The sequence below is a fragment of the Plutella xylostella genome, chromosome 17 (assembly GCF_932276165.1).
Source record: "Plutella xylostella chromosome 17, ilPluXylo3.1, whole genome shotgun sequence".
In the NCBI taxonomy this organism is placed as follows: Eukaryota; Metazoa; Arthropoda; class Insecta; order Lepidoptera; family Plutellidae; genus Plutella; species Plutella xylostella.
The window spans coordinates 10102911-10126253 of record NC_063997.1 but is presented as its reverse complement, the minus strand read 5'-3'; the positions used below and the strand labels follow the sequence as shown (position 1 = coordinate 10126253).

Genomic DNA, 23343 nt, shown 5'->3' with positions numbered 1-23343 from the left:
GCCTCTAAATACTCGTCGAAAGTTATTGGACATATGCTTTCTTTTTAAAATAATTCACGGGCATATTAATTGTCCTGAATTACTACAGAGAGTAAATTTATCTATTCCTCGCTCAAACAGCCGCCTTCAAAACCGCAAAACATTCAGCCTACCTCAGTCGAAGTCCAATCTTGGTCTACACTCACCTATATATCGTATGTGCTCCTCCACTAACTACATCAGAGACGAAATAGATATATTCTGTAGTTCTATTACCTCACTTAAAAGTAGTCTGAAGAAAATTTTGTAAATATAATAATAATCATATTCCCTAGTAATCAAGATTAACCCTAATATTAATGTAATTTGGCTAGCATGTGCCACCTAAATTATTAAGTATTTTAAGAAACGCAAGCTGTGTCTGCAACTAGTAGAATATAATCTTAAGTTCTTTTAATTGTTTAAAGTTACATTGCGTAGATTATGTTCAGTTTTGTAGACCAAAAAAAAAAAAAAAAAAAAAAAAAAAAAAAAAAAAAAAAAAATTTATTTTAAGTTTGACAGTAGGGATGCTATTTATGTAGTCAGACATGCTTGTGCATAGATAAGAATAAACTTGAAAATCGTCATTGGCATAGATACAAATCTGATTAAAAGATTTCTTTATTTATACCAGTGTGCAGCACTTTTTAACAACTATTCTAAATTGCGGGCACAACGCCAAATCTGCAGCTTACACATGTTTATGTTAGTTACATGGAACAGAAACATATACATATATCTAATCGTCATATACTTGACTAACAAGCGAGCCACGCGCTTTTCATCACTATAAATTTGTACTCACGTGATAGGCCGCGAGCTAAATCGCTGTTGTTCCTGGCTATATCCACATAAAAAAGAATCCGGAATGACCACCTGAGTTTCCCCTTTCGGCTTACTAAACCTATTTCGCAACACCCTGTGTAGTTCTGGGCGCCAACTCAATCACAGTCTCTATCTACCAACAGGTTCATAAACCTATACAACCAGTCGATCGTGAACTCGCCCCAGTCGACCGACCTGAAGACGCGGCTCGACGGGCTCATAGCCTACTTCACCAGGAGCATCTACGACAACGTGTGTCGCAGCCTGTTCGAGAAGGACAAGCTCATCTTCTCTCTCGTTCTTACGCTGGGGATATTGCGGCCGAAGGTATGTGGAGTTCAGTATTTCTTCTCACATGACACAAAACATACACACGAGGTCTATAAACATATTTTTAATCGGGATTCAAATCATGGACCTTTGGTACTTGAGCTGGTACTCTGACCACTATATCAACTGCGGGATATGGATACTTACACCCATAGTTATAGATACTTGCAGAGTATGAGGTCCATGCTTTAGTACCTATAATCCAAAACAACACCACTTCTTGTATCATATTTTCACCTTCCACATTTCCAGGGTGAAATCAACGAGGAGCTACTATCCTTCCTGCTGACTGGTGGTGTGGTGCTGGAGGCCCCGCCAGCCAACCCCGCGCCCGCCTGGCTCACTGACAAGGCGTGGGCCGAGGTCGTGAGGTGCAGTCTCCTTCCCGGGTAAATGATGGGTTGATGATTCAATCCCCATTTTAATAATTCAATCTTCTTGTGATGAGTATAAGAGCTAGACTAGGGTCATCGTAGTGAAAGGATTGGCCAGACAGATTAGCGTCAGTCGCTGACTGCCCAGGGGAACGGGTAGTCAGCGTATACCACGTGGGAATAGGTAGGTGACACGTCATCCCGATTTTTAGTTACACTCTGCAGCGAAGTGTTTGCGCTAGGCTAGGGGATAAATAAAGTCTTTGAAGCCTCTAGCTGCTACCCTTGACTCATCAGATACAACTACATAGTAGAGCCTCGCTTTCCAAAATAGAAACATTTCGAAGACTTTTAGTACATTTTATTTGTTTTCAGTTTGTCCGGCTTCAAGGACCACTTCGTGAAGCGGCTGCCCGAGTGGAAGCAGCTGTACGACCTGGCGGCGCCGCACGAGGCGCCATTCCCGAAGCCCTACGACCAAGTGGAGGGGATCACCAAGCTCGTCATACTAAGGTAAGCTCTCAATAGCTAGGTCATTCTGAGGAAACACTACTTTAGTTTTAGATTTGTTGATTCTATGGCACCTTTGTGGTACCGAGGGATTTTACGAGCTAGCGCTACGCAATCCTGAACACAGCAACCAGCCCAGTCCTTGTGTTCGCAGCTTGTTTAGATTTAGTGGTTTTTTATCAGACTTCTCATACTATGATCGTCATACCTGACATCCTACCTGTGAATTTTACTGTACTACCTGTCTGGAACAACTGTTTTTGGGCCATTCTAAGGTAATCATCATGAATTTCAACCTGTAGGTAAACCTCTTTTTAACATTTCCCCCTCACAACCTCTTTCCCAGATGCCTCCGTCCGGACAAACTCATCCCTCTAGTCCAAGCCTACGTGGTTCACCAAATGGGCCGCTACTTCATACAGCCGCCTCAATTCGACCTCGACAAGTCGTATGCAGACAGCCACTGTTGTTCGCCGCTCATATTTATACTGTCTCCGGGGGCTGACCCCATGTCTGGACTGATCAAGTTTGCTAGCGATAAGGGCGCTGTCAGCTTTGAGACTATTTCGCTGGGGCAGGGGCAGGTGAGTATTTTAGTTGATAAATTAATTAATTAATTAAAAAACGTTAGGGCATTAACATCATCATAAATAAATAAATAATTCATCATTAACAATGTTTAACTTCTTCATAGAAACTATTTTGGTCACGTGACTTTTTGGGAGAGTTTTTTTTACGAGATCATAATAATATTGTCAATTGACAAAAGCTTTTTTACATCGACCCCTGTGTCCTCTGTCTGCTTACTATACCACCTTTGCAACACTATGTAGAAACTTTAAAGTGAAAACGATGTTTCAACGAATTCATGCCGTGCGTATTTTCTAAAGAGGCCGGTATACGAAGGCATATTTGCTAACGACGATTGTATATTCCCAGGGTCCGATAGCAGCGAGCCTGATCACCCACGCGTGCACCACAGGCGGCTGGGTGGCGCTGCAGAACTGCCACGTCATGCACTCCTGGATGCCCGAGCTGGATCGGATCTGTGCCGAGGTATGTGTTTACTTATATCATCATGGCAAGAGATAAGTTGGAGTTCTTTGCCACATTAGAAGAATAGTGACGGAGCAGCATAGCGAGCACTAATGGCGTCGCGTGGGTATAGCACATTCAACTTCAAACGTCCCAAACCTGTATTTACAGAGGGACATTTCCAAGCGCCTATTAGTGTTAGTCCTAGTTTAAATACAAACCAATACATTCATATGTCTAAATAGCAGATGGTATGCAAAATAACTGCACTTAGCCATATTTTTATTAATTAATGTCCATTGCTTTACTACTAACAAATAACATAATCATCTTTGCATGTGTGACTAACAGGTGATAGTTCCACAAACCACTAACCCCTCGTTCCGGCTGTGGCTGACGTCGTACCCCAGCCCCGCCTTCCCCGCCACCGTGCTGCAGAATGGTAATACTTACTTATATAAATAACATTCTCACACTCAACTTTATTAAGTACCTACTATATTTACTAACCTAGGTATACTTCGTACCATGCAATAATAGCCCGTGCGACGAATACAGTGGATATATCCGCCCATACTACGGTACCTATAGATAGATTCAAAAAATGACTGAAAAAATAGTCAAAGCACGTGAATCCAACCGGACTTGGGTGTAAGATGATACATACAATAGGTATTGACGGCTACATTAAACCATCATTTTAGTTTGAAGGTGTCTTATCCAAACGAATTTTCCAACAGGCGTAAAGATGACCAACGAAGCTCCAAAAGGCCTGAAAAACAACATGTACCGCTCCTACACATCCGACCCGATATGCGACCCCGAGTTCTACATCTCGTGCCCCCGGACCGAGGACTGGAGGAGATTGCTTTTCGCACTGTGCTTCTTCCATGCGATAGTGCAGGAGCGGAGAGCGTTTGGGCCGCTTGGCTGGAACATACAGTACGAGTTTAACGAGAGTGACCTCAGCATCTGTATTATGCAGTTGCAGGTAATGTAGAAATTTTATATTGTTAGCATGGTTTTGTTTTTTTTCACTGTGGTTAAAGCTACTCAGATTTGCGTCAGTTGCTGACTGTTTAGGGCATAGATTACTGTGAATTTCACCAATCTCTTCCAGATGTTCCTAACAGACTACACGGAGACTCCGTTCGTAGCTCTAACCTACCTGGCCGGGGAGTGCAACTACGGGGGGCGAGTCACCGACGACAAGGACCGCCGGCTCATACTGTCTCTGCTGAGCACCTTCTACAATGAGGCTGTTACGAGGGATCCCAAGTGAGGATTGTTTTACTGCCAGTTTCAATAACTCTATCTATCGATGACTGGTAGTTACTTTCATACGATTTTGACAGGTTGTAACTTTAATCAAAATAGAAATAGTATGAAAGTACCTAACTAATATATAGTCAACGGTTGATAGAGTTATTGAAACTGGCAGTTAGTCATTTTATCAGCAGTTCAGTGGTTAAGAGGTCTTCCCAAACTACGTTTGTCTGATATCTCCACTCGAGAACTGATCTATCTCCATAGTCATCGATTCGTTATCGCCATCAGTGCCACTTTATAGCCGGGTGATTCAGTATAAATACCGCCCTGGACGAAAGGAAGCGATCTATTTTTTACAGCACTAATCCATTACTACATTTTGTACCTACCTAACCCGAAGCCAGCCTTCATCTTCGCATTTATCCAGCTAGGGCAGAAAATTGCTGCAGCTTGCAGATATTCATTTAATGTAAACTTCTTTCCTCCCTCCCAGCTATTCGTTCTCAAGCAGCGGAAAGTACCGCATGCCTCGCAGCATGGACTACTCGTCAGTTCTGGAACACATCAAGTCCTTCCCCGACGTCACAGAGCCAGAGGTGTTCGGGTTGCATAACAATGCCGATATCACCAAGGACTATAAGGAGGCTAATGCCGTGAGTTTGTTTATGAGAGTTTATCGTCTTTTCTGTCCCCAGAAGGGATCTATGGCAGTAGTATTTGATGGTGGAAGCTTAATTGTAGCCCGTAGTGAATCTACGGGCTACAATCGGAAGCTACGCTCGCGTAAAAGTAACTACCCGTATGTACTCTCTCAAGGCAGCATCAGCCTTTAAACCCTTCGTCTAACCCTGAAAACGGCCATTAACACGCCTGTTCAGTCTCAATAAACATCACAATCTAAGGAGAATTCCATAAGGATTTTATCCCTCCTTTTTACCCATTGCCCTTTTAAAATAATAACACCTATATTTAACTATGTGTCATGTCATTACAAATAGTTTATTTACCAAATCAGTTACACAATTGGAATAAACTGTTATTAACCAACCCTCTTCCACCCCCACAGCTCCTCCACGGCACCCTCCTCACCCAGACCTCCATCTCGCTCGGCGGCGGCGGCGAGGGCGGGCTGGTGGTCGAGCTCACGGGCGAGCTGCTGGCGCGCCTGCCGCCGCCGTTCGACGTGGGAGACGTGGAGCAGAGATATCCGGCGCTGTATCTGAATAGTATGAATACTGTTTTGAGACAGGTTAGTGATTATTGTTTTAGTTGAAATAACAGTTCATACCTAAAGTAAGTAGGTATATTCCAGGATTTAAAAACTTTCGCATGGATCTCATTGCATTTGTTATTGTGGCCATGTCATGATAAATTACATAGGTACATACTCGTATTAAAATTTTCTTCGCGATCCCCTAGGCGTGTTTTGAAACTATACAAGGCCAGAACGCACCCATAGTGTACTATAGCACTGTATAGTTTCAAGTGAAAAAAAATATTATTTTACTTGAAAATATACACGATTTGTGCGTACTAATCGCGTATACTTTCAAGTTGGTATTTACTGAATCGTACTTGAAAATATACATTGCTATTACGCATATTGCTTGATTGGCGTACTTGTCGCATATAATTTATACCTACATGCTGATTGTAATTTACTTAACTATTTCGGTAAATGTAAATTACTACAATTGACTTGTTCTGCCTGTCATACCTATAAAATGATAATAAATAAAGATGAACAAGCTCTAATTTTATTGATAAATTGATATTTATAGCAATCATGCTTGCAAGTAAGCATATCTACTAATATCTTATTATTTAAATGAATTAAGAGTAATACCTACTACACTCCTGAACGGATAAGACTAGCTTAATGACGCCGTCGGCAATATTAAAGTGCATTTAACAGCGCATCAAAATATTATTATAACCAACTAAAATAGTAAATTTTGATCAAATTTTAAATTTAATGGTTTAAAAAAATTAGGGTCATTTGGTGTTGAATTTTTGCTACTTGGACTTATTCATTGCTCGTGAGTGTAGTAGGTATGTAGGTAGATAGGACACACACACACACGCACACATACGCACAAATACGCGCCCACAGACACCCACACACTGGTTATAAAATTAATTTAAATTATTATTTGATTTTGTGTTCTATTTTTGTTTATTTACCAGTAAGGCCCTAATCTGGAAGACAACTGTCTTCTGAAATACAGATTTATATCTAGTTCGGAAAACAGCGCTCAATATACTTTGTACGTATGTTTTTGGTGAAATAAATAAATCTTTAAATCTTTTCTTTTTAATCTTTTTTTAAATAGACATATTTTTCATCAAGTTTTGAATTCACCGTAATTGTCTTTTATGAATTGTTCTACACCCTCTTATGAGATAATTTTTACTATTAACAACAGTTCTACAGTTTAATATCAATTTACTTTTTAACTTTCGGTGTAAACAAAAAACACGTTACGAAATTAATGCCAAGTGCGGAATGATGATGCAATGTTTAGAAAGCAATAGGCTTATTACTATTTCGCATGAAAGAAAGAGAGAGCAACAATTCAAAAGGGCTACCTGGTAACTAATCACGTATAGTTTCAAGTGCTCGCATTGCCGCTTGGCGCTTGAAAATATACACGATTAGTACGCAGTGGTAACTGCTGCAGTTTATTTTCAAGCCATAATTTTGGCCCAACTTACTTGAAAATATACGCGATTAGTGCGTAATGGCCTTGTATACTTTCAAGTAAATCATGGCACCATTTTAATTTGAAAATATACGCGAGCAGTCCCAACCTCTGCGTTCTGGCCTTGTATAGTTTCAAAACACGCATCCCCTAGCGGTCATTGTTGAAACCACAAAATTGATACGTTAGCATTTTGTTTTTGAAAGCACTTACCTATACATAAGGTACTTACAACTACGCAATCGCTTTGAGAGAAACCCACTGTTGATTTTACCTCCATCATCCAATCAACCCTTACCCACTTTAACCCCTTAGGAACTAATCCGCTACAACTGCCTGACCTCAGTAGTCCGCCAGGCCCTGCACGGAGTGCACCTGACACATTTATACAATACATAAAGTATTTAGTCAAATAAACAAATGACTAACCCCTGCAGGAACTAATCCGCTACTACCGCCTGACCTCCGTGGTCCGTAAGACGCTGCACGGGGTGCACTTAGCCACCCAGGGGCTGGCCGTCATGAGCGCGCAGCTGGAGCAGTGCCACGACTGCTTCCACTCTAGACCACGTTCAGATGACAAGCGCTCAACGCGCTTTTTAATAACGCGCGTTTACAACTACATTGCAGTTGAAGCAGTTGGAGACCTCTGGTCTTACCATCGATGAGCCCCATAAACGTAAACCCAGAGTTGCTATCATAGGAGTTCCTGTGAAGATGCAGGACTCAGACGTCTTCAACTACCTCTACCACCAAAACCTCGCCGACAAACTCCAGGATACTACACAAGAGTCCTTTATGAACAGCATTAAATTAAGCCATAAATCTGGTAAGAGAGATGCTAAGACCTGCAATTTTATCATCGAAGTTCCAGCACTGATACGCAACGCCCTCATATCCCAAGGAAAAGTATTTCTTAACTGGTCATCCTGCCCTGTAAAAGATTTCACAATTGTGACCAGGTGCTACAAGTGCCAGCAGTATGGCCACGCGGCCAAGTCGTGCCGGGAGACGGTCGCTACGTGCGGCCACTGCGGGGAGAGAGGCCACGTGCAGAGTGAATGCACCAAAAAAGCTGAGCCGCCAAAATGTGCAACCTGCCTCCACTTCAACAAGCCCTGCAATCACAAGACGGGGGATGCCGAATGCCCAGCTAAGGTTATAGCCCAAAAACGTTACATTGCGTCAATTAATTATGAAGACGTCTGAAGGCGCCTCTTAGTCAAAATTTTAACTTATTCATGTGTAATATTATATACTGTCTTATATCTTAATTTAATGAACTAGATTATTTCTACATAGGTATTAGAACTCACGGAACTGTCCTACTAACCATAATAATTAACCCGTACCTAAGCTAATTTACTCATAAACAATTATTGAACTAAATCTAGACAGACTTGAGGAAGAATTTTATAATGTACCTACATAATACCTATCGATCTTGACCCACTTTACTAATAAATGATGATACGGTCACCTCTGCACGTTGTACCAGGCCTGTGTCACTCCGCGCGTGGGCGGCGCAGGCGCCAGCCTGGCGCCTGCCCCATCGAGGGGGCGAATCTAGTCGGCTGCCGCAAGCGGAAGACGATACACGCGCGCGCTATTTGTTCCTATTTCGTACTAGTTTATTTTATTTATTTATAAATGTCGTATTTAGGTATTTATTAAAATTTATGAATAGAAAAATGGACATAAAAAGAAAAAAAACAGCAAAATACTGTGCCGTATTTAATTGCTTAAATACGGATCGTGATCCAATTTTTTTTAGATTACCAAAAGATGCTGACAGATAAAACTAATCTAAGTATTTTATTGATTTCTTCTACGTTCCTTATTTGAAATGAAATTAATCCGAACTACAAACCCTTTTTTTCTCCATGTTGAACAAAGTCTATTCCAATTTTGTTTTCGTTAAAGTATTAAATTTACAGACACAACTACCTTCAAAATGTATTAATGAATCGATTATAAAATGTGCGCTGAGTGGGATTAGTGCTTAACGAAACTAACACGTTCTGTATCATAACATAAATTATATGCATAATATAAATAATAACGAAAAAAAAACATGTTTTCACAAAATTTAATGTTTTAGGTACTTAGATTCATACATATTTTATGTACTTCAAAATATCTTAACTATGAAATTGTTATTGTTTTTACTGGTTATTTTCAATAGAAAAAAAGTTTGGAATAGCTTTGTATTCTAAATTCAAATTAATTTTGATTTAAAACATGACATTCTTTTTACAAAGTCAGTCCGTTGCTTAGTAAACGTTGTAGTCTGTGGTGCTGAGGCAACCCTAAGGTGGCTTCTTTTTCAATGCGTATAACCACGTATAACTTATTATGCACCGTAGTCCAGTGAAATAAGGCGCATATTCCCTCAAAAATTAATTGGTAGGTAAGTAAATAAAAACGTGTGCGGCTGGAACGCGATCTAAATTAGATGTTATTGCTTATGGGATGGAGTCATATTTCTTTGCAAGCCATTGCGAAGATGGACTTCTGTACCTGGTACTAGTTATTATTCTGTGGTTGTACATATTATACAATTATTCAGCAAACAATTTTATTTCTATAACAAGGCAAAATTATGTAAAAAAAGAATGTGCAAAACATTCTTTTTTTACATAATTTTGCCTTGTTTAAACTTATTTATAAGATTTTTAGTAACTAAGATTATTTAATTAGATGCTTAAGTTCTTCTATGTAAGATCTTTTTAATCTGAAACACAGGAAAAACTCTGTTATTTCCTAGTTCAGAGCAGTATTTCACCTACCTTTAGCATTAAGATTTGACCTATTTTTAAAATACTACCTATAGTTTTCTGAATAAATATTATTCTTATTCTTACATATATTTTATTCAGGCTGAACACAGGCGTTGTCATCTGAACGTGGTCTTAAAAAGCTGCTCGCATTAATTAACTTGACGCTCCTCTAGCGTTCACTGTAGGAACTACAATTTCATACGTTTTTGGCGAATTACATATACAATTTCATTGATCCGATCTAGTCCGTGCTTAGTACCTATATTATAAACCCTCACCCAGCTCAACCCCTGCAGGAACTAATCCGCTACAACCGCCTGACCGCCGTGGTCCGTAAGACGCTGCACGGGGTGCACTTAGCCACCCAGGGGCTGGCAATCATGAGCGCGCAGCTGGAGCAGTGCCACGACTGCTTCCACTCTAACACCACGTTCAGATGACAAGCGCTCAACACGCGTTTTGTTAACAACTACATAGGTACATTTTATTCAGGCTGTACCTACACAGCGCTTGTCATCTGAACGTGGTATTATAAAGCTGCTCGCATTAATTAGCTTGACGCTCCCCTAGCGTTCACTGTCGGAACTACAATTTTAATACGTTTTCGGCGAATTACCTACATACAATTTAATTGATCCGATCTAGTCTCTGATCAACTTTCTAAGTATAATATAAACCCTCAAACGGCTAAAACTCCTCAACTTCTGCAGGAACTAATCCGCTACAACCGCCTGACCTCCGTGGTCCGTAAGACGCTCCACGGGGTGCACTTAGCCACCCAGGGGCTGGCCGTCATGAGCGCGCAGCTGGAGCAGTGCCACGACTGCTTCCACTCACACCACGTTTAGATGACAATGGCTCAACGCGAGTTTACAACTTCATACATTTTAATCCGCGCGAAGCGCGTTAGCATGTGTACAGCCTGAATAAATTGTATGTAGTTGTAAACGCGCGTTATAAAAACGCGCGTGGTGCGCTTGTCATCTGAACGTGGTCTAAAGTAGTTGTAAACGCGCGTTGAGCGCTTGTCGTCTGAACGTGGTCTTAAAAAGCTGCTCGCATTAATTAGCTTGACACTCCTCTAGCGTTCACTGTACAAATTACCTACGTTTTTGTCGAATTACATAACATTCCATTGAACCGATCTAGTCTCTAATCAACTTTCTAAGTAGGTATAAACCCTAACACACTTAAACCCCACAGGAACTAATCCGCTACAACCGCCTGACGTCAGTAATCCGACACACCTTCCACGGACCTACCACCTTTATTAAATAAAAATATAAATAAGTAAATAACCTCTCCAGGAACTAATCCGCTACAACCGCCTGACCTCCGTGGTTCGTAAAACCCTCCACGGGGTGCACTTAGCCACCCAGGGGCTGGCCGTCATGAGCGCGCAGCTGGAGCAGTGCCACGACTGCTTCCACTCTTAAGACCACGTTCAGATGACAAGCGCTCAACGCGCGTTTACAACTACATACATTTTATTCAGGCTATACACATGCTAACGCGCTTATATAAAATGAGTGTAAGTAGTTGTAAACGCGCGTTATCAAAAAGCGCTTGAGCGCTTGTCATCTGAACGTGGTCTTAAAAAGCTGCTCGCATTAATTAGCTTGACGCTCCCCTAGCGTTCACTGTCCGAACTACAATTTTAATACGTTTTTGACGAATTACATACAATTTTATTGAACCGATCTAGTCCGTGATCAGCTTTGTAACTATAAACCCTCACCCACCTCAACCCCACAGGTACTAATCCGCTACAAGCGCCTCACCTAGGTCGACAGACCCGCCACAGGTTGCACTTAGCACCTTGACTAAATAAATCAAGTAGTATGTTGTGCAATTAAAAAATTAATAACCCCTACAGGAGCTAATCCGCTACAACCGCCTGACCTCCGTGGTCCGTAAGACGCTGCACGGGGTGCACTTAGCCACCCAGGGGCTGGCCGTCATGAGCGCGCAGCTGGAGCAGTGCCACGACTGCTTCGTGCGCGGCGCGGTCCCGCCGGCGTGGATGGACCAGTCCTACCCGACCATGAAGGGTCTGGGGTCATATTTCGCTGATCTACTGGCGAGGTATGTGAAGTCCCATGACAGGACTATTACTATTATTTGCATTTCACTTAAGTGAGTACATAATTTAGAAATTGTTTCAGGTATAGGTTACTTACCATCGTCATCAGTCTCCTAACATGCACTGTTCAAACCCCTTAGCATGAATTTCCATCGTGAACGTGAAGTAGAATTCATCGAATAATTTTGTAGGAAAATATGAACAGCGGCCCTGGCGGTCGGTAGCAGAACTAAAATTTTCTTACAAAATTCATCGAGTAATTTGCGCCATTCCGGCCATCCCTCATCTGTGTTAACTTTTACTGTAACTACCTGGATTATTATCTTGGTATCAAAAGCCCATAGCAAGCTGTTAGATCCTTGACGTCCTTGAGGCATTTTGTATGGATAATAGCCCTCGGGGATGCAACCTCTTATGCAACTTATGAAAGCAGCTCTCTACATAATCGATCTCACCATCGCAATCAACCATGCAGCAGGTCTCATACAGGTTTGACAGTTTGTCGAAAACTATAAAAGTTTACGTTTTCTCGCATACTAAGTGGTGCCTATAATGGAAACTATCATGAAACTTTTGACAGATAGTGTATGCAGATGACAGGAGAAAACGTAAACTTTTTTCGTTTTCATAAATAGCAAAACCCGTACTAGAGGGTCAGGACATTGAAACAGCAGAAAATACATTTAACAATAATTTTATTACAATTTGCTACTACCTACTTACACATACGTACAATAACTAAAATTAAACGGGGTTACCTAGGGGGTAATAAATACAGGTTTGTACTCAGTCTATGCTTGTACTCGACACACGGCTAAATGCTTCTAAAGCTCAACTTTTACTGGCTAATAATTATAAAGGTATTGCACAATACACACACAGGAAAATGGCCAAGCTTTGGCGTCATGGTTTAAACTAGAGTTTTATGTTGTATTATCTAATTGGACTTGTTGAAAACCTTCAGTCCTTGGCTAAGTGAAGGAAAATCATACAAAACTTGCCTACTACACTAGGTAGGTGAAAAATAGTCATATGCGACAATATAATTTCTAATTTATATCTCTTTGGAATTCTATATTTAGGATCCAAACTAGACTGAATTTTTGTTCGTAGCTGTCATACATGTAGATTGTACAACTATGTGTATGACTACTAAGAACAAGGGTCTAGTAGTTTACAAAAATAAGTAATAGGTATAATATGAAATGTAACAAATTAATATCAATATACCTTGTATGAATCCTTAAAAAGCTAGCTTGACAGATTTTATTGAGATTTCTAAAATATGGCAAGCTAACTTTTCGCAGATTAAAGATCTCAAACTATGAATATTGCCTAAACTGGCTCAAAAGTCACAACTCTTTGCTCAAGCGTTTTTTACTTATTTATTTTGTGCCCCAGAAGTAAAATAAACAAAATTCCTACAACCCAAACATTTTTGTACTGTAAGGAATTTGTGAGACTTTTACTTAAATAAAATATATTTTATATCTTCTGTTACTACTGGGAACACCTACAAAAAAAATCAAAAATCTAAAAATAAAACTATCTTTGTTCCTTAATTATTAATGTCTTTTGTAATGTACAGCCTGGCAAAGAGTAGAAAATAAAAATGGACAAATTTGTTATTTTTGCAAAGACTTTCCATCTATAATGAAAATAAGATACCGATTGATACCTATAATATTCTTTACTCCATAGATATGTACTAAATAAAGATTCCATTTATGTTTTTTACTCTTATTTGGCTGGCCATATCTGTCCATATTAACATATTGATACTTTAATGGTCCTTACGAGATTCTGGTTAAAACAATTGATGTCAATTGACGTTCTTCAGTCATCCACGTAACTATAATTTTTGCTTTATAAAAAAGTCACGAATACTTTAATAATAGGATTAATAGGCGAACATCACCATTATCCAATATCGATCTAGAATAATTCAAGATTTTATTAGTTTGTAAAATGGCGGATTTCATACCCTGTTTTCCGGATCCCAAAAATTAAAGTACAGCCTAAAAGTGTTTTTGGTAACTGCTGTACCAAAAACACTTTTGCTGGCTGTACTTTAACGACCCTCTGGACATAATATATGGGTTAATTATGTCCTAGGGACCAGAACAGTCACTGTGCGTTTGTGGGTGTGGTTCCTAAATAGATTCCAGACAGTCCATTTTTGTAAGTGTCATTTATATTATGAGAAAGTAGAGCTGAGCATTGTCGAATCTTGAATTATAGTAAATCGATACATTTTGTACTTAGAAATACACAGTGTATAAATAGGATAGATTTATCGAAAGTATATTGCAATAAACACCAAATACATACAAACATCAACATTGGTAGGATACATTTAAATGTGTTATAGCACTTTTAAATACTGATAGTTACATTCTAATACATAAAGCTAAGCCCTGTGTCCACATATACATGTAGGTACTATAATATGTATTTCCAGACGTCGCACATGTTTTAAATATAAGAAAAAGAAACTAGGTATTGTTTTAATTACCTATTCAGTTATATAATTACTTTTGTACTCATTTAAAAAAAATATTTTGAAAGTTACTAGTGTATATTTCAGTTAGCAGCGGTCCCTTGCGCGAGGCTATTTCTGGGCTCCAGGAAAATTATGACAAAAGTTCTACAAACTCACATCTTATTTAATATAAGTACCATCGGGTAAATCCTTGCTTAACAGATTTCCAAATACCTAGTATGCCGAGCGTAACTAGACGTGCGAGCATGTGTTTAGCGAAAACGCGGGAAGGCTCCTAGCGGTTCTAAGCTTGCAAGTTAGCCACACGCCACAGCCCAGATACTACCATATTTAATATTATTTAATAAAAAATATCGTGGCACAAATCCTAACAACTTCTTACTACGGTGCGACTAAAAGGGCCCAGCTAATACTTTCAGTAAACAAAATAACCCTGCTTGCTAGTGCGACGCCGTCCTACGACCATACCTTACTGCCAGTTTAGCTTTCACACTGCTTGGCGAGATCCAGCAACTTATTCATCAACTCACCGCCAAAAGACTCCCGGTATCCCTGGCTAATGTTATTCAGGAGGGCATACGGAGTTTCATAGTTTGTATGCTCTGCGCTCGACTGGCTTGTATCGTCGTGGTTTTTGCCGACGACCTTGAAGCCGCTGGCCGACATTTGTATGCAGTAGTCGGTGTTCTCCAGCGTGGTGAGGTTGATGTAGATGTGCTGGTTGGTGTTGGGCAAGGCGGCGGATATGCTCGCCTTCTTCACGTGTTTCCGGATGTCGTTGATGGCGGCTTCCGCTTCCTGCGGCCATGTCTCCTCGTTCAGGACTCGCTCTGACGACTCCGCCATCTGAAGCGGAAATAGAAAGAATGTTAATAATTATAATGATGGATTAATAAAAATATAGGTAAATTCAAGGATATGGTTATTAGGGTGAGCCTTAAGACCCCCGCAGACTGCAGACTTTTAGTCGGCCGATAGTTTGGTCGGGTTCTTAATCAGTATGGAGATGTATGGTAGTGCGCACATTCAACGATTATGTTTCGGCCGATAGATACTCCATACTGATTAAGAGCCCGACCAAACTATCGGCCGACTAAAAGTCTACAGTCTGCGGGGGTCTTAATCTTCCATGATATTGTTGAAAGCGTCTTAACCTATAATGTATTATTTGATACTATCCGCCCATAATCTCTTTTTAAGTTACTACAAATCTATCAAAGGCAACTTCCATTGAATAGGACTTTTTCAATTTTTCTTCTACCCACAGGTTAAAGTTCCTGCAAGACTGGATAGACGAGGGCCCACCAGTGGTGTTCTGGATATCCGGGTTCTACTTCACGCAATCATTCCTGACCGGAGTGTTGCAGAACCACTCACGGAAGAACAAGATACCCATTGACCAGCTGCACTTTGAGTTCACTGTCACCAGACTGGAGGCGACAGAGAATAAGGAACCAGATTTCGGTGTCTATTGCAAGGTAAATAGTATTTATTTTCAGTGGGATAAAACAACCTACTGGCTTAGGAAGAACATTGAGCGAAGCAAAGCATAATAGAGACAAGATTTCAAACTATGCAAGCGATTTTAATTACATTGGCATCTTTGGTATTGAGATGTAAGTTTCTGTTCTGACCTCTAAAATAGTTGGCATGAGTTTATGCATCTGTAAATGTATATGAATAACATTTTGATATTATCCTGATTATTTCTTACAAGCAAACACATGTATTGGATAAAGAAGACAAAGAATTCAGTTTCTTTGCCTGGGTAAGTTTGCATGAGTGATAAGCTGAATGCATGGAAGTTTTATAGTATTAATGCACATCTGTGTTGTGTGTAAGATTGCACTATTTATGTTTTTAAGTCAGGTGGAAATGTTTCATACATAAATGAATATGGAAACTTTGGAAATTATAATTAGGCCATTATTATTAGCAACACACATAACATTCCAGATGAAACTAATGATCCTATTATTTCCATATCCAGGGACTGTACCTCGAGGGAGCAAGATGGAACAGAGAAAAATCGAAGCTTGACGAATCCTTTCCAAAAATACTATTTGATCCTATTCCTATAATCTGGTTCCAACCCGCTCTGATTGCCAAGTTCAACCCTCCGCCATGCTACTTCTGTCCTCTCTACAAAACAAGTGAAAGGAAGGGAGTACTAGCGACAACGGGACACTCTAGTAACTTCATCATGTACATTCCACTGTTGTCTGATTTACCACAAAAGCATTGGATCAATAGAGGAGTAGCAAGCTTGACACAACTTGACGATTGAATATGAGTTAAATTTAATGTAGTCATAGATTAATTATGTATTTTTATGGGGACATCTTCTACAGAAGATACATAGTTTAACTGTGATGTTTTCTAGTCTTTGTAATGAATACTTTGAGAAATAAAATAAATATGGATTGTCATGAATATTGATGTTTTTTATTATGAACATATTGAGAATGAGTGAAAGATACAATAAAAATTGAAAAAAGAAGACTAATTTAATTTAGTACTTAGGAAGATATCACATGAGAGGAGGCTGGAGTTTCGCAATTTCACCATGAAAACTTTTAGGCAAATCAACACTTGTGGGCAAAAGGTAGTCTAAATAAAAATACATTTTATTATCAAATAAATCAAGATAAAAAGCAGTGCCAAGAGATAAGTTAGAAGCTATAATGAGTAGATACTCGAAGGTATGTGATCTTAGACTGTGTGTCTGCCAACACTGAAAAACAATCCTGTGCTCTTGAATATCAATAATACAACTAAAATACCTTTGGTTTTATGTGTGGAGATTAGTCACTTTTTGAATGTAATTTGGATATTTCAACGGAACATAAGACGAGAAATATTAAAACAGTTAAACAGAATACAAATCATATTAATATTTTAAATTTCGCGGGTTACGCAAATTGTGCATTTTTATAATACTCACATTGAAGATATTATTGTTTCGTAGAAGTTTCTGTAGTTGTTCGATTAAAATCTGTCCTCTGCCAACTAGATAAAGGTTAATCACAGAAATTTTGATTGAAAAGGACTAATATTTTGACGTGACGACAACAAAACAATGGCTCAATCAAAGACAATCTAGATCATGCTATGTCAACTCAGTACAAACGATCGTAAATATTTCATTACCAGCAGCGCCGGCTGTGAATTAAACATGAAACTTTTTTGACAGTTAAGACATATGTCACATGTCGCAAACGTCAAATTTTGAGTTTGAATTTTGGCAGTTTAGACATATGTCACATGTCACAAACGTCAAGTTTTAAGTTTGAAATTTTTTCACAACCGTCTCTGTTGCGTTGTTTATTTCTGGTTTGCGATACTTTTGGACTTTTATTTGACTTTGCTGCTCTTACGGATTCTGTTTTGCCCACGATTGGACTTTCTTACGGATATCTTAATAAACGACAACTATTGCGCTTTCCCACGGACTCTGTTTTATGCTCAAGTTTTGGTGTGAACATGTCCAGGCTGAAATGCTGTGTACCTGGCTGTGATGTCGTTGCAGGAAGTGGTAAGTTAGTTTGTATACTTCATGATTGAAAAGGTTTCCAAGACAATCACATTTTAAGTTATGATAAGTTATCCAAGCAAACTTTTTTCCAGTGTTACTTATAGGTTATAGTATAGACTCCTACAAGTATTAACTGAACCTATAGGTAGCTGGAGGTCTTTCGGTTAAATTGTCCCTTCCAGTAGCTTAAGGTGTCTGAGAGTATACAACAAATTTCTTCCAACCTAACAGTAGGGAAGGATTTCTTTATTAATTATTGTTTTTGTTCAAGTTCTATATTCATTTTATTATTGGCTTTAAGCTTTACTTGATAAGAACATTGAATATTTTCAGGTACTCTCCTACACACGTTTCCAGATCCTAAGAAGAACAATAAGTTGTTTGAGATTTGGATAACGAGAATTGGTGGTGACCTCAATGAGTTAAATGTGGATTATGTTTACAAGAACAGAAGAGTTTGTCGAAAACATTTTGTGGAGACATACCTCTACCCCAAAAAATTATGTCCTATGGCAGTGCCTTCACGTCTTTTACCAAGTATGTATTATTTCAGCATTATAGTGCCACAAACGTATCTGTTCCGGTGACAGTTCAAGTAAATGTCTAATACTTCTTCATTCTATAAGATTTTAAGTTTGCCCATAGTGGTAATTAGCCCTTGAGGTTTTAATAAACCCATCTAATCTATATCAATATACAATGAACTAGTAAGCAATTTAGTTCGCTCTCACCTCACCGGAACAGATAAGTTTGTGGCACATTAAATCCTAATCCTAACTAATATTATAAATGCGAAAGTAACTGTGTCTGTCTGTTACTCTTTCACGCCTAAACTACTGAACGGATTTGAATGAAATTTGGTATACATATGGTCTAGACCCTGAGAAAGAACATAGGATACTTTTTATCCCGAAATTCCCTCTGGAAAACTTTTAAGGCGAAGCGAAGCTCGCGGGAAAAGCTAGTTATCTATATTTGCTTTTGATTCTCAATTTATACTGCTGTCATCAAATGTTTTGTATAAATACTTATTATAATAATTATACCTTTTTTTCACAGGAGATGTTGAAGATGATAGAAGAAGAAGACCATTACTGATTGCTGAACCAATTAGTAATATGCCACTATTACATATGGATGTACCTAGCACATCACAAGGTAAGGTTAGGTTAGGTTATTTTTACATAAGGACATAAATTTATGCTTAGGAGGTAGCTGGTTTAGTCTCAAAGTTACATGTTACTATTTCTCATTAAATAATAAAAGGGAAATATTAAGTATGTTTGTAAAATCATAATGGAAGGCCAAGTAGTCCTTTCATGTTGGGATTTGATCCAACAACATTGAGATAAAGATGTTATGCCCTTTGCAATATTCCACACCACATGTTAATATGTACATAATAATATGTAGGTACGGTCAGCTTCACAAGTCCCTATACACTTTTGTACCTTGCCAAATTTACCGGCACTAATGATGACTAACTTGACGGTTTATGACTTTTGGTTTTGACAAGGTACAAAAGTGTATAGCCACTTATGATGCTGACTGCACATATAATATTAATTCTCTTGTAATTTTTAGTTTTCCACACCCAAATGGTGCCAACGGGACCCTGTTACTAGGCCTCTGCTGTATGCCCTCAGCAGACTGTTTGTCTTTAACTTTAATATAGTTGGACTTTCAATAGGGATGTGATTAAGTTCACAGAAGATCTAATCATTCCAGAGCTAACTCATAATTTCATACTTCTTACGTTCTGATCGGTCGTTCTTAAAGAATGTCACGTCACTTCATACAAATGAATGTCAACCTGTTCTTGCCGGCCCCTGACCGGACCGTTAAGTGTGTGCCCACTCTTACTCAGTTACATCCCTATTTATTAGGAGGAAATAACCCACAAAACGTCATTTTACTGCATCTAATTAAAAGTCCAACTATATGTCATATAGGACAGTTGTCATTTTCTAAGAGTGTGTATGACTATGACTGTATAGAACCATGAAAAAAAAGATATCTAATATTTACCTTATAAATATGTTTTACAGGTTACAACATGGACACAACTGAAAGACCTGTAGCTGCTGGTGGAAGAATGAAGTCACAATCTCGTAAGTTTAAATATTAATTCATTATATTATACCGAACACAACTCCTAGACCCCATTATGTGCCCCCAATTAGAGCGGCTGATTGCGGGGTAGGTATATTGATTATGCAATAAATTGACAAAAAAAATATCGTTATTCCAGGTCGCCGATACAAGACTATGACTGAAAACGAAAAAGCTCTTCTTAAGTTGTCCTCAAAGCTCCAAGCAAGAGTAAGGTTGTTGCAGAAACAGAAAAATGCCACAAAACATGAAATTAAAATTGTGAAGCAAATGAAGAAACAAGATGAGTTCAAAACTGTATTCGCAGGATTAAGTGAAGGAGCACAAACATTTTTTGCAATGCAATTATCGCAAACGGGTAAGAAACTGAAAGGAAGACGTTTCACAACGAAAGAAAAAATATTCTGCCTAGCTCTTTATAAGCGCAGTCCTAAAGCGTACCGCTTTCTGAGCACTTTCTGCATATTGCCCAAACGAACAACCCTGCAGAATCTTTTGCGATCCGTACCGTTAACTACTGGAATCAATGAAAAAAACATAGTGGAGTTAAGAAAAAGAGTAAAGAAACTACCAAAACGCCACAGAATTTGCGCTCTTCTATTTGACGAAATGGCCCTGGCACCTGGAGTAACCTATGACAGAAATAGGGATGAAATCATAGGCTTTAATGATGATGGGAAAAAAAAAGAAGGAGTAATTTGTGACCATGCCTTGGTTTTTATGGTAAGAGGAATAATTAAAAAGTTTAAACAGCCAGTAAGCTACACTTTTTGTCGCAGCTCTACAAAAACAATGAGTTTAAAAGAGCAAATAAAAGAGGTCATTGGAGAAATTCAAAAAACTGGTTTGCGTGTTGTGGCCACTGTTTGTGATCAGGGAGCCACTAACAGAGCTGCCATAAACAGTCTTCTAGAAGACACAAGAACCACATGCATCAAAGAGGATAAAGAGTGGTCGGGTGGTTACTTCCAACTGGGTAACAGTAAAATATACCCAATTTACGATCCTCCACATTTATTAAAAGGGATCAGGAATAATTTACTCAATAAGGATCTCATATTTGAAATTGATGGAGAAAAAGGGGTGGCAAAATGGAGCCATATTGAAGAGCTCTATACCCGTAAACCTGGCTTCGATGGCCTACGATTGGTGCCAAAGTTGACTGCTGAGCACGTGAAACCAAAGTTTATTCCAAAAATGAGGGTGAAGCATTGTGCGCAAGTATTTAGCCGAACGACATCAGTTGCATTGGGATTTTTGGCAGGTAACAATTTTTTTCATTCATACAGGGTGTAGGTAAATGAAATGACATTCTCCCGCAAAACTAAATCAATTGTTAGTTTGACCAGTACATAATATGGTAAAATTTACCGGGAGCATGTCATTTACACTTGTATTGTATATTACACTTATATTATAATATATCTCTGTGGCTTTGTTCGGCCATATAATATGAGATGATTATATGTAACTTTTCTTATATTTCAGAATGTGGAAAATTACCAGATGAATGTAAACACACTGCAAGGTTACTTCGTCTTTTTGACGACCTGTTCGATTCAGTTAATGGCAGTTATCACCAGGTAATGAATGGAAAAGTGTACAGGGCGGCAGTTACGCCAAAATCACCACACCACGCACTCTGGAGACGAAGCCTCAAAGTTTTAAAATCAATGAAGTTTTGTGACAAAGCCGGCCGTACTGTATCCGTACCTTCCGTACAGAGTTGGATTAAAACAATAGAAAGAATAGAAAAATTGTATCAGCTCTTAAAATCAATGGGTATAGACTCAATTTTACTGAGAAATGTAAACCAAGACCCATTGGAAAACTTTTTTGGAGCTATTCGGTCACATGGCCAAAGCAACACAATGCCCAATGCTTTCGCATTTGAAGCCGCCTATAAGTCTTTATTGATAAATAATTTAAGTTCTGCCCATTCTGTTGGGGCGAACTGTGAAAGCGACGGAGTGCAGTGCCTACAGTCATTAAAATATTTAATAGAAAAACAAAACAATAAAGATACCACAAGTAGTTTTGAAATCAATGCGGAGCATATTAGCATTGATGAACTGAATACAGATGAAATGACAGTAGGCACTAGTCGTACCGAGGTGGAAAGGACGGCAGCGATTGCTTATTGCAGTGGGTGGCTAGTGACCAGGGTCCAAAAATGTTGTTTTAAGAGCTGTCCAACATGTAAAAAAGATTTTGTAAGTGAAGAAAGACAAAATTTTCACAAAAACATTGAATGCAGGGAATATGAGAACAAAGGCTGGCTTTGTTACCCCACAAGAGAGGTGTTTGATTGTTTTTTACAGCTGGAAAACATTATTAACATCGTGCTGTCAGATAAATGTCACATAAAAAATATATCAAATTATATAAAAGTGATAATTGAAACCAATGTTGATTTTAATTTCATTTCTTGTGGGGAACACAAAACAATTAACATTGATTTTATAATAAATAAATCAATTAAATTTTTCATTCATACCTGGTGTACCACCGTTAACCAGATTTTAACAGGCAAACTGTCCTGTTTTAACGAAAACGATAAAATTAAGAAAAGTGCTTTCGAGTATTATTTAAAAAATAAAAGACGTAAAAATTACATATTGTTTTATTTATTCATAAAAATCATTTTTTCAGTTTGTTATCTGAAATAAGACTGCATAATTAATGTCTGTTTTATGTTCAATCTGCTAGATTATATTATTTTCTCCTTCTGGTAAGGAAATCTGTCAGCAGATTGAATAAAAAACAGGCATTGATAGAACAGCTATACAATACAGGTTACCTACCTACCTATACGTATAGTGAGGAATTATAAAAAATTATAACAACGGATGAAAATGTTATGTTTTTATTTTTTGGTGTTTTAATATATTTTGAGTAAATGAAATAACACCGCTATAATCTATAGTTATTAAAATCTATTGTGAAATTACGGTATTTTTAGTACTTATTTAATAAAATGTAAAAATGTGACGGTAAGTATGAATAAATTTCTGTTTTGTTACCATTCTTGGGGCCTAAATAATTAATTAAACTTTAGGTATTCTTTCAATTTAAAGTATTTAAAGGAAAGCCACAGTCTTCTTAAATGACATTATCAAGGGGAAAAAGTCCTATATTCTTTAGAAATCAGTTAAAAATCCAATAATGTCTCAGTTTTGTTACCACAGTCAACAAATCAAGAATATTTTTTAATGCCTGAGGCCTAATTTAGACAACAACACATTTATAACTTTTACATAGGTT

At 38.4% G+C, this 23343-nt stretch overlaps 3 protein-coding genes across 4 annotated transcripts in view; 2 read left to right on the top strand and 1 right to left on the bottom strand.

Moving 5' to 3' along the window:
• Positions 1-16867, top strand: part of LOC105394842 (dynein axonemal heavy chain 3) — a 78517-nt gene extending 61650 nt beyond the window's left edge. Inside the window, exons 64-76 of the mRNA XM_048626630.1 lie at positions 990-1173; positions 1429-1565; positions 1926-2063; positions 2407-2644; positions 3000-3116; positions 3447-3537; positions 3836-4086; positions 4216-4373; positions 4858-5017; positions 5431-5613; positions 11723-11931; positions 15700-15910; positions 16423-16867. Coding sequence (XP_048482587.1) covers positions 990-1173; positions 1429-1565; positions 1926-2063; positions 2407-2644; positions 3000-3116; positions 3447-3537; positions 3836-4086; positions 4216-4373; positions 4858-5017; positions 5431-5613; positions 11723-11931; positions 15700-15910; positions 16423-16719 — 2374 coding nt within the window. The 3' untranslated portion in view covers positions 16720-16867. The remainder of the gene's footprint in view (positions 1-989; positions 1174-1428; positions 1566-1925; positions 2064-2406; positions 2645-2999; positions 3117-3446; positions 3538-3835; positions 4087-4215; positions 4374-4857; positions 5018-5430; positions 5614-11722; positions 11932-15699; positions 15911-16422) is intronic.
• On the bottom strand, positions 14115-17531 carry LOC105398421 (GSK3-beta interaction protein). Of its 2 annotated transcripts, none has more exons than XM_038108841.2 (2): positions 17377-17531; positions 14115-15278 (listed from the first exon to the last, which is right to left on the bottom strand). In XM_038108841.2, exon 2 carries the CDS (start codon positions 15276-15278, stop codon positions 14913-14915), a length of 366 nt encoding a protein of 121 aa, XP_037964769.1. In that variant the 5' UTR covers positions 17377-17531; the 3' UTR covers positions 14115-14912. The 2 variants fall into 2 exon arrangements, with proteins under 2 accessions (XP_037964769.1, XP_037964770.1); XM_038108842.2 differs by lacking the exon at positions 17377-17531 and adding an exon at positions 16952-17339.
• An 81-nt stretch (positions 17532-17612) lies between these two features.
• LOC105384213 lies at positions 17613-22893 on the top strand. The gene is made up of 5 exons (XM_048626922.1): positions 17613-18504; positions 19027-19125; positions 20016-20078; positions 20219-21343; positions 21568-22893. The coding sequence occupies exons 1-5, from the start codon at positions 18477-18479 to the stop codon at positions 22746-22748; spliced, it is 2496 nt and encodes an 831-aa protein (XP_048482879.1). The 5' UTR covers positions 17613-18476; the 3' UTR covers positions 22749-22893.
• The last annotated feature ends 450 nt before the right edge of the window (positions 22894-23343 follow it).